Source organism: Lates calcarifer, linkage group LG11, assembly GCF_001640805.2.
Source record: "Lates calcarifer isolate ASB-BC8 linkage group LG11, TLL_Latcal_v3, whole genome shotgun sequence".
NCBI classification, from domain to species: domain Eukaryota; kingdom Metazoa; phylum Chordata; class Actinopteri; family Centropomidae; genus Lates; species Lates calcarifer.
Genome location: NC_066843.1, coordinates 16,498,567 through 16,509,753, shown reverse-complemented (window position 1 = coordinate 16,509,753; position 11,187 = coordinate 16,498,567). Strand labels below are relative to the sequence as shown.

Sequence of the window (11,187 nt, the reverse complement as noted above, 5' to 3'; positions counted from 1 at the left end):
TTATTTAGGTCACTATAAAGATGCCAAAGAAGATAAAACCAAAATAGATGTCTTTCCGTCATTATTATTATATTGCATCACTTTAGCGCACTAGAAAATTGCCTCAACATAAACAACATGATGTAGGTATATTGTATTTCATAACTTAAGCCATTTAGTCAAGTCACTGGACATTATATGCAGTCATGTACATTGTCTAGGTTATAACTCCGAATGTGTCTACTAAATGCTTGAAAAATTCTACTTGGATGATTTGTTGACAGGCAAATCTTTGCAGCCCTCAGAGTCTTGTGCCGTTCATCGCTGTGAGTTTAGCCAGCTGTCAGTTTGTTCTGTGGCCTCAACATTTGTGTTTTCTCTCAGTGTTCACATGTTAGGGAGTTTATAATAAAGGCTTCGTTTGTCAAAATGCCCAAAGGAGGTAAGGTTGATTTTAAAACCTGCTACAGTGTGTTAATATCAGTTTTTGTACATGTGTTAGTTTGCTGTTAGCCACCCTACGACTTCTGTTGAACACGGATTGTGTCCTAAGTTACACATCTATTATTAAACAAGCGGTGACAGCATGTTTATAAGCTGCTCTGATTCTTTTGACACCTGTCTGTTCATGTGATTTTTCACTGTGGTCATCGTTGCAGGTAAGAAAGGTGGCCACAAGGGTCGCGTGCGGACGTACACCAGCCCAGAAGAGATAGACGCTCAGATGAAGGCAGAGAAGGAGAGAAAAAGGGTTGGTGCAGTACACCCCCAGAGGCTGTTCATGTGCCACACAGGGCCAGATGTGTGCAGATGTTTAGTAAAATATTAGCTGAGTTCCAGAAATCCTACATGTCTCATGATGCAACTCAGTAGCATCTTTTCATAAACTAATCTTGAAGTTTAACAGTGTTAGAGTTCCCCAGTAAGACACAGAGCGCTACAGCCGCTGACTTCAGTCATTATCTCTTCACCCAGAGTAAAAAGACCCCCCATCCCTCCTATGTAAGGACCTCCAGACTGAGAGAGACCTGTACAGTAATCCATACACATGTCCAAAGCATGTTAATTGATTAATTATACCACTAGATATTATTTTCATATACAGCTGAGAAGTATTGGCAAACTGTGATATAAATGTAAATAAATCTATATACATAATAAATAATTATAGACCTTATTGCTTGTTTTCCATCAGTCTTAAAGCAGCTTGACCATTATAAATGTAATAAATTGCATGCCATGCAGTAGTGAAAACATCTTTAAAAGTCATGAATTTACTTTGGTGAACTCAGCAGAAACCCCTCACTCCCCACCAGCCAGAACACAGGAACTAATTAGTGAAATCAGCCACTCCATCAATACACCACATATTGATGTAAACACCAGCATTCTTAGAGTAGCTGTTGTATGTGTTCCCTGTGTTTGAGCAGATGCCTTTATTAGAATAGGTGTTTATTGTCAGTGTTTCAAAAACAATGAAACAACATTCAGCAGCTCTTGGAATGACAGCACAGATGAAATATAAAATAGCCAAAAATAGGAAAATAATCAAAAAGAATAATAAAAATAAATATTAAATAGAGATGACATAAGAATAAAATACAATAGAGATTAGATGATATTCTCCTGTTTGTGGTTTACCTAGCCTGGCTGTCATTATGTTATATGTTATATATTATGTTATAGCAAGAGCAGGAAGAAGAGGAGCAGGAGGGAGCAGCTCAGAATGACACGGCAGAGGAGAAGTTACCAGCATCAGGATCAGAGGATAGCGATGATGAAAATTCACAGGTATGGCCGCGCTAATCCTGCCGCTCTTCCTCTCTGTTACCACACACACTTTTTTAAACATGGACTACAGTAATAACGTATTTATTATTAGTATTGTAACACATTTACTATGTGTCTATGAAGCTTTTTGTAACTTTTTTTTTCTACATGGCTGTTCCTCATGAACATCATCATGTAGTCATTTGTCTGTTTGCCTGTTATATTCGAAGATTTCACTTCATACTGAATTAGCACTTGTGATGTGTTTGCAGAGGAGGAGAGCAGGTGTGGAGGGCTTGATAGAAATCGAGAACCCCAACAGAGTGGCTCAGAAGTCCAAGAAGGTGACGCAGATTGAGCTGGATGAACCTAAGCAGTTATCAAGGAGAGAGAGGTGTGTGTCAGTCAGTCACATCATGTCACTGATTCACTTTATACTCACAGAAACAACAGACATTGCACATTTGCAGTTGTATGGAGCAGTATGGACCACTGCTGTTCTACTCTGTTGTCTTGTGTATTATGTACAATTTTAACACTTTATTTTGAAATTGGCGTAAGGATGCTATAGAAGAGAACATCAGCTGAGCATCGTATCACATGACTTTAACTTAAAAGGCCAATGAGTTGCTGTCATTCTAGTCAAATATGTTTTATTCTAACTTTCCTTGTGTCACTTTCTCCACCCTGACACACAACCACTTCTGCACAGAGAAGAGATTGAGAAGCAGAAAGCGAAGGAGCGGTACATGAAGATGCACTTGGCAGGGAAGACAGACCAGGCCAAAGCCGACCTCGCTCGCCTTGCCATTATCCGGAAACAGAGAGAGGAGGCGGCAAAAAAGAAAGAAGAAGAGAAAAAAGGTAAGCACCTAGAGTTGCAAATAATGAGTGACCTAAGCCGAAGCAGCTGTGGCAGTAAACATATTATAACATAATATCAAAAATGACTTAATTTATTTATTGTTTTTAAAGACTGGAGTCTGGACTGTTACATTTGCTTGATTATCAACCTGAACCTGTTAGAGCAATAGTTTTGCAATTGACGACTCACTAAACCGCTCCCTTGAACAGCGATTGTCCAGTCAACTAGGCATGGCAGGCCTGTCAAGCTTTGTATTTCTCCACACTGAAGCAGTGTGCATGGAGCTGTAGTAAGAGATTTACATAGTTTGTTAGGTAGTGTCTTGTTTTGAACTTCTTTCCAAAACCAAACTGCAACAGCAGATGTATAAGGAGTGGATTAAACAGCGTGTTTGTTCTAACGTAAATTGCAAACTTGTTATCTGAAATAGTAATACCTTGGCCAAACACACTTGTTAGTCCTCATCCTAAAAGTAAAACATCCTGTATGAAATGACAGATTTTTTAAAGGCAACCTTTACAGCTGATAAAAATCTGCAGATGACAGTTGTGATTTCTGCCAAGAACATTGACAATAACTAGCCAGCAATGAGAATGCCTTTGTCTACTACTGTCTAAAATCAAGGACACACTGTCTCAGAAATTACTAAGAATTTCGAGTGGTAAATTGGCCACCATTAACTCTGTAAACTGCATCTGTTCTCTGCAAGAATGAGAAACTTAACAGACGCAGCAGTAACTAAGGGAGACTTAGTGAATGGACAATTGTGTAGTGAGACCAGTAAAATTCAAATAGCCCTAATCAGCGTGTCCACACAGAGAAGTCAAATGGCAGCTACAGTCTCTGTACTACCACTGTGTATGTGTCTATGCAGTATGTCAAACTGATTGTGTGTATCTTTTATTTTTCTTCTTACAGCAAAAGAAGCAGCAGCAGCAGCAGCTAGAGGAATAAACTCCCTCTCCCTGAAATGATGCAGAGTATTTATCAGAGGCATTTTCACATGTTTGTGGACTGGCGCAATATATATATATGACTATTTTTAAAGGAAGAGCTATGAAGAGATTATTTGACATTACTGTAACATACATTTAACCATTTGGAAAATGGTTGAGGAGTCACCAGTGGAGAGGGGTTGTGTATGTTTTGGCATGGATTATGGCCTCGTTGATCCTTCCAGGAAGTACAGCTACAATTGAGAATACATCGGTCTTCGCGTACACTTGGAATAAACCCCGTCTAACCAATAAGCTTGTACATGATATTAATAATGATTATACTTATCATTGTACAATTCCAACTTTGCTAACTCAGCTTTGCCACCATGTTTTTTTGGGATCTTACATACATGTATATAACTGACTCATGAAAATATTTCAGATTAATATGATGAAACCAGAGAAATGTGTGTGTTCATTTCTTTGTTTGCTTTATTCCTTTGTGAGAAAATGGTCACATGGTTTGGAGCAGGCTTTCTCAACCTCAGGTGCCAGAGTCCACGTTGGATCCAACTGATATGAAAATGAAATGAGTCAATATTGCAGATGTTTATTTTAGAATAGAAGAGGTCAAATGTGGCAGTTCACAGAAGGCTCTGAAACACCATTTAACAGGATGACATTTATACAAAATATAAGTGAAGAGGTAAATCAGTGAAATGGTTTAATAAAATTAAAATGAGCTAATTTGAGTTTTTTTTTTTTGGTGGCTTGTCAAAAATTTCCTCAATGAGTGGTGTGGCACTGGGAGATTTGGTCACTTGACCTAAATACTTCTGAAATCCTGGCTGGTCCTGACAACAGGGTCAGTTTAGTCTCTGGTCCAGTGTTTGTGTGTAAAGCCCCTCAGAGTAAAGGTTTGATCAGTTAGTGCATAAACTTTTAGCACTTATTCTTATGGTTAAGAATAAATGACATGAATAAACATTCTCAGGTGTTAAGAATTGGATACTGCTTACACTTGATTTATGAAGGTTGCAGAGGTTTATTCAGTCAGTTAGGAGTGACCAGAAGAAGCAGCCGCTACACAGTTTCTGTATTTTGGAAATGAGCTGATAATGAGCCGATGAAAGGTAAAAGGTGTGTCCCACTACTCACAATGCCTGTACAATATGAAAACATTCATGACATGATGGATTCAATATTAGAACACAAATGTTCTCGTTTGTTTGATTTCTCCACTGTTCACATTAACCACATCTACAGTATATCACTAACGAGATGTGAAATCTGTATTACGTCAGCCGTGCTGTTAAATACAAGAATTCATATAAGAACGCTCCACAAAACCTTGTTATGGAGGTATTTCAGTCCTGAGGACAAATCTTACTTTTTCAGTCAACCAAACTTAACAGTTAAGGAAAAAAAAAAAACTTTTAAAATTTTTTAGGAATATCCCAAATAGCATATATTTATAGTCAAGTATAACTACGGGTAATATTAAATGCAAAAATTCCTATTGCAGTTTTCAACATATTAAAGAATGCAAGTGTAGGATACAATAATTAATGGGTAGTTTTAATCAGTGATGGAAAAAGTACTTGAATCCTCTACTTAGGTAAAAGTAGCAATACAATTGTGTGAAAATACTGTCTTACAAGTAGAAGTCCTACATTCAAGTTTTTTTTTAATTAAATCATCTTTATCACATGGTTATATAATAGTTATAGTTATAGTTTATCACATGGTTATAAATAGATATTAGTGGTGTTTTGATAGTGTTACACATTTTGATTTCAATGTAAGTATGACCAGCCTGATTCTGTGACACTAGAGGATCATGAAGTAATTTATAATAATTATCATTATTATAATTAAATTAAGTTCTATAGAGACATTATTTTGCTGGTTGAAAAAGAAAAAATGTGCCCTTGGTCCACACTCCGAGCACAGGGCGGCGGTAATGCACCTAAAATGCTGGTTAAACATAAAAACGAGGTAGAGAAAGTGAGCGGATTGGTGGAAAGTTTGGCGGACTTTATCCTCCGTCCAGAGGAAGCTTTATGTTGAAGCGCGCGGCTCTGATCTCAGCTCAGTTTTATTGCTGACAGCGGCGGGCGTCTGCTCTCTACGGGTGAGTCATGACCGATTAATGTTTAATGAGCACAGGAAAACCTGCGCAGAGCAGAAAGTTGCAAGTTAATGTTTGTGTCGGTAGCTAGAAGCGCGTTTAAAACATATAGATAAAGTTAATTTAGCCTTGAAAATGTCTCATTTGTTTCTTGTTTGTTTGTTTTCCCGCGGTGGCAGCGCTGACGTGACACCCAGGAACTTTACCGACAAAATAACAAGTAGTCAGCCGTTTTGACCGTTAATCTAGGAATATTTAAACGTTAGAGATTGTCCCTCAGTTTAAGCTCTCCTCGGTCTCAAAGTTTATCAAACGTCTCCACTTTATTTCTGTTTTCCTCGTCGCTGCAAACTTTCTGGGTCAGTCGACCAGAGCAGATAATAACGGTAATAAAAGTCATGAGGCTCGGCTCAGCTCGGCTCTGCTCGGCCCGCAGTGACTATGTAAACAGGAGAGCTGCCTCAGATAAAGATTTGGCACCTGTAAACATCATGGAGTAGTGATCTTGTTATCTTGAGTTACCAAATAACCCATGTCATGACAGTTCACTGTATGTAATGGTTCAAAGTTTAACTTTGAGGGCACATCACGCCATAGAGGAGGAGCTGCTGCTGACAGCACAGGTGGTGCTGCATCTGTCCTCCTTTGTCTGAGGCTTTGTGCTGTAATAATAGATCTGTGGTAATGGATGTGTATAGCACAACAATAATGAGTGTCAGCAATACTCATTGTATACTCTTTACACTCTATTCATATTAACTTTTATGATTATGAAATAGTTTTTATGTTTATATTACTTTGTGATTCTTATCTCTAGATAAAAGATTGCTTAAAAGTGATACTCTCCTTCAGATCTACACTTTGTGTGACCAAAGAATCATCAGCCATGTCTTTAACAAACGGCCACAGCGTGAGCAAAGAAACATGGGAGTCACACAACAAGATGATGCTGGAGCCCCTGGTCATCAACGACTCTGAGGTTTGTGCTTAGTGGATTTTAAAAGTAGATCACAACATGCATGGTGTTGATGTTGACACTGACTGATGATTATTTTCTCTATAATTTAGTCCAGTTATTATGCATTTTTTCCAACAGAGCAACAGTCGTTACTGTACCCCTGACTGACACAGCGTTTGTGTACGTTTGTGTTTCAGGTGTTCTCCATCATTAAAAAGGAGAAGCACAGGCAGATATACGGTCTGGAGCTGATTGCATCCGAGAACTTTGCCAGCAGAGCTGTTCTCGAGGCTCTGGGTTCCTGTATGAACAACAAGTACTCTGAGGGGTATCCCGGACAGAGGTACAAAAATTCATCAAGTTTATCGAATCATTTATAAAACCCTAATCCTTGATTGCATCCCACAGATTTTATAATATATGTATAAAAGTATAGCTGTAATAATCAGTATGGTCCCTGTGTTCAGGTACTATGGTGGTACAGAGCATGTTGATGAGCTAGAGAGACTCTGTCAGAAGAGGGCACTGGAGGCCTACGGTCTGGACTCCGAGAAATGGGGTGTCAACGTGCAGCCATACTCAGGTATCAAATACTAATTTGACATCCAAAACTGAGTTAATGTTTGGTGTAGAACCACCCTGAGGTGATGAGTGTTTTTGATTTTCTCACTCCTTGTCTGTTCTCGCATTTTCCATTTCCTCTCACCGTCTTTGTCCTCATTCCTCTCTCTGACTTGTCATGCGGTTGTTGATGCTTCTCTGTTAAGGTTCTCCTGCTAACTTTGCTGTCTACACGGCTGTTGTGGAGCCCCATGGCAGGATCATGGGACTGGACCTTCCTGATGGAGGTCACTTGACACACGGTTTCATGACTGACAAGAAGAAAATCTCAGCAACGTCCATCTTCTTTGAGTCCATGCCATATAAGGTAGAAAGCAATCACGCACACTTTGTCAACACACACACACTCTGCCAGGAATTTATATAGAAATTGGGTACAATTTCATTTTATTATTTTACTGCACTCTGTTTTTGGGCTAAACAGTATGCAAAAAAAAAAAGGAGAGAGAGAGAAATTGTGATAATATTGAAACATATAAATGATGATAGTATGTTGTGACATATTTTACCCTTTATTAAAAAATTGTAGCTCCTGTGATTTGGATATTTCACTGAAATTTTGACAATATAGTGACACCAGAAACCTTTGCTCAGGCTGTGTCTCAGGTTAGAGGTCCATGTTAATATTTGTACATTTTTCAGATGGCTTCAAACTTAACCATTTTATAACCATGCTTTTTGTTGCCATGTGTGGATATTGTAGAAAAAAAGATCTGCTGACAGTGAACGTTTTGTAGATAAGCTCAGTGTGAACATTCTTAAGTATAAACATTTCTACTAAATACTATCCATGTGGCATTATATTTCTTTCCAAAATGTATTTAGCTCATTTAAATTGAAATAGATTCATATGAATGTAATTATAAGGAGAAATTATTGGATTTCCACTTGGAGAAAAGGCAAATGATAAACCTTCCAGAATAATGTTGAGTAAGAGTAGATAGATACACAAAATAATGGATAACATGGAAATCAGTACATGATAAACATGCAGATAAAAATGTTTTGGTGGATTAAAATACCAATTAATATTAAATGTATAAAATGATTTAAAAAAAAAAACAACAACAACTAACTGCAACTATCACAGTGAAAAAGTAACTAACCTGATGAGCAAAAATGTGGGAAGATCTTTAAATGATGTTTGGGTGTATTTGTTGTGTCATGGTTTACTGTTTCTACTGTTTGTAGGTGAATCCAGAGACTGGCTACATTGACTATGACAGACTGCAAGAAAACGCACGGCTGTTCCACCCCAAACTCATCATTGCAGGTCCTTTAGTACACACACATGTACATGCGTGCATGCGCGCACACACACACAAACACACACGTTTTAATTACAGTAATTCCCACATTAAAAATAAAAAGTTACTTCTCCAGAGAAGCTGGAAAACATCATACTCATCTCTTTTGTTTTTTTCTTTTTTTCTTTTCTCCAGGAACGAGCTGCTATTCGCGCAACCTTGACTATTCCCGCCTGAAGCAGATCGCTAATGAGAACGGTGCATATCTGATGGGAGACATGGCTCACATCAGTGGTTTGGTGGCTGCTGGTGTGGTGCCCTCACCCTTTGAGCACTGTGACATTGTTTCCACAACGACACACAAGACGCTGCGTGGCTGCCGCGCTGGACTTATCTTCTACAGGAAAGGTAGAAATTGAATTATGACACTTCTTTCCAATTAGACCACTTGTCTTTTTTGTTTTGTCTTCGCTACTTTTTTCTCTTTGTCTCTCTGTCATTTATCAAATTTTCAATTTTTCTTGTTTGTTTTCTTGTTCTTTATTGTCTCCCTGTTTCCTTCCTCCAGGTGTGCGCAGTGTGGATGCCAAGGGGAAGGAGACACTGTACAACTTGGAGTCTTTGATAAATCAGGCCGTGTTCCCTGGGCTGCAGGGAGGACCACACAACCACGCTATTGCAGGTACTCCTCTATCATCATTTTCCTCCTCCTAACTTTGTTCATCAATTTTATATCAAGAGCTGTTGAATTATGTCAGCATCTCTCTTACATTTGTCTGTGGCTGGCTGTCCTCAGGTGTTGCTGTAGCTCTCAGACAAGCCATGACACCGGAGTTCAAGGCCTACCAGATGCAGGTTCTTGCTAACTGCAAATCTCTGTCCAGTTCCCTTATTGACCACGGCTACAAGATCGTCACTGGTAAGAGACACAGTGCTATCGTCTGGCTGAGGAGTCTGAAACAGAACACGTGTGTGTGTGTCTGCGTGTGCTGTATGTTTGTCTGTAATTGTCCACAAGTGGCTAAATCTCTGACATTCAAAGTGAAAACAAACATACAAAGGGCATGGTATATTATCTGCCTGTCATTAGGAGTATAAACAAAACATAGCATCAGCTAGAATGACAAACAAAGATATATGGTCATAATTAAAAAGCCATAATTATGCAGGTATTACATTTTTTTTCTTCTTCATACAAAAACAGTTAACATTTATAATGTATATAATTAAAAAAGCACTTTCCCAATTTTATGGTTTATGTAATGTCCTCTGTCTCTTCCTGTGTAGGCGGCTCTGACAACCATCTGATCCTGTTGGACCTGCGCAGCAAAGGAACTGATGGAGGCAGAGCAGAGAAGGTTCTGGAAGCCTGTGCCATTGCTTGTAATAAGAACACCTGTCCAGGTAGCGTGTGTGTGGTAGCACCAATACGCAATGATACATAGTTTTGTTTGCATGAAGGTGTAGCATTAGTTGCTATTCTTAATTTTTCACATGTCTTTTTGCATAGGGGATAAGAGTGCTTTGCGCCCCAGTGGTCTTAGGTTTGGCTCTCCAGCTCTGACCTCCAGAGGCTTGGTGCAGGATGACTTCAGGAAGGTCGCTGAGTTCATTCACAGAGGTAAACTGTTAAAAGGGCCCCATTTATCCCATTTAGGAGATGTGTTTGAATTGATGACAGAAAAACAAAATGGAGCATGATTTTGCAGAAATGAAATTGTAGCCCCATTCTCTCCTTTCCCCTGCAGGTATTGAGCTGACCTTGGAGGTGCAGAGAAGCCTGGATCCCAAGGCCACTCTGAAAGAGTTCACTCAGGCTCTGTCCCAGGGAGAGAAGTTCCAGCAGCGGGTAGCAGAGATCAGGGCCGAAGTGGAGGCGTTCGCTGGTCAGTTCCCCATGCCTGGACTACCTGAGCTGTAGAGGGCAGCAGCTGAGACACTGAAGGCGCTTGGACTGAAGATTACTGAACATTAGTATGCCAACTGTGATGATGTGTTGTTTTGTGTGTCTATCTGTGAAATTTGTCAAATCAATCCCCAAGTCAAGACACTTCCTTACTGACTTCACGCTGTCATGGATACACACATTATACCATGGCCTGGAACAAACTTGTCTTAATTATTGAGTATTGTTACAATGTCTTTGCTGATTTAAATGTTTTTTTTTCACCTAAGCTTCAGTCTTGGAAGTTAAGCTTTAATCTCCATTTCCTTTGTGTTACATTTAAAACTCCAAAGTTTTCTAGCAGACAGCACTGCGTGTTCAAGCACAAAGCATGACTACTAGTTTCATACATGAGCATTCAATCTCATTTACAATAAAATCAGCTAAATAATAAGACCACGGTTATATTTAATTAAAGTAACCATAATTAATGAAACTGCAGTGTCTGTGCGTAATCCTTCAGTTTGCCTGCAGATGCTGCAGTGGGTAAAATCATCTGTGCATGGTGGTATATGAAAATATTGTAATGAATTAACAGTAATTAATTTGTTAGCTTGAGCAAATTACCCTTTGTTTCCTTTTGAAACTGAGATATCAAGTTATCTCAAGAAAACAAACTGAATAATTCTAAACTTATTTAAAAAAAAGGAAATTATATGTATAGTTTCCATCCACTATTAAAGCTAATTAAAGAGTTTGTCAAATGTTATGATCTTGCTCTCAGATGCAGATG

General features: G+C 38.8%; 2 protein-coding genes across 2 annotated transcripts; both read left to right on the top strand.

Moving 5' to 3' along the window:
* The first annotated feature begins 260 nt into the window (after nt 1-260).
* Nucleotides 261-4,299, top strand: pdap1b (pdgfa associated protein 1b). Its single transcript, XM_051073952.1, has 6 exons — nt 261-426; nt 644-730; nt 1,666-1,770; nt 2,022-2,143; nt 2,462-2,613; nt 3,533-4,299. The coding sequence occupies exons 1-6, from the start codon at nt 409-411 to the stop codon at nt 3,586-3,588; spliced, it is 540 nt and encodes a 179-aa protein (XP_050929909.1). The 5' UTR covers nt 261-408; the 3' UTR covers nt 3,589-4,299.
* Nucleotides 4,300-5,553: 1,254 nt separating this feature from the next.
* shmt1 (serine hydroxymethyltransferase 1 (soluble)) lies at nt 5,554-11,151 on the top strand. Its single transcript, XM_018667696.2, has 12 exons — nt 5,554-5,686; nt 6,536-6,662; nt 6,839-6,984; nt 7,109-7,224; nt 7,409-7,569; nt 8,454-8,535; nt 8,705-8,917; nt 9,078-9,191; nt 9,306-9,428; nt 9,797-9,913; nt 10,020-10,130; nt 10,258-11,151. The coding sequence occupies exons 2-12, from the start codon at nt 6,570-6,572 to the stop codon at nt 10,428-10,430; spliced, it is 1,449 nt and encodes a 482-aa protein (XP_018523212.1). The 5' UTR covers nt 5,554-5,686; nt 6,536-6,569; the 3' UTR covers nt 10,431-11,151.
* The last annotated feature ends 36 nt before the right edge of the window (nt 11,152-11,187 follow it).

Bases quoted from the DNA above. Each gene is read 5' to 3' on its own strand.
- pdap1b (XM_051073952.1), top strand. The intron at 731-1,665 runs GTTGGTGCAGTA...ATTATGTTATAG, and splicing joins CAGAGAAGGAGAGAAAAAGG to CAAGAGCAGGAAGAAGAGGA. The intron at 1,771-2,021 runs GTATGGCCGCGC...ATGTGTTTGCAG, and splicing joins GCGATGATGAAAATTCACAG to AGGAGGAGAGCAGGTGTGGA.
- shmt1 (XM_018667696.2), top strand. From the start codon at position 6,570: ATGTCTTTAACAAACGGCCACAGCGTGAGCAAAGAAACATGGGAGTCA. The intron at 8,918-9,077 runs GTAGAAATTGAA...TCCTTCCTCCAG, and splicing joins ACTTATCTTCTACAGGAAAG to GTGTGCGCAGTGTGGATGCC. The intron at 9,192-9,305 runs GTACTCCTCTAT...GGCTGTCCTCAG, and splicing joins ACACAACCACGCTATTGCAG to GTGTTGCTGTAGCTCTCAGA.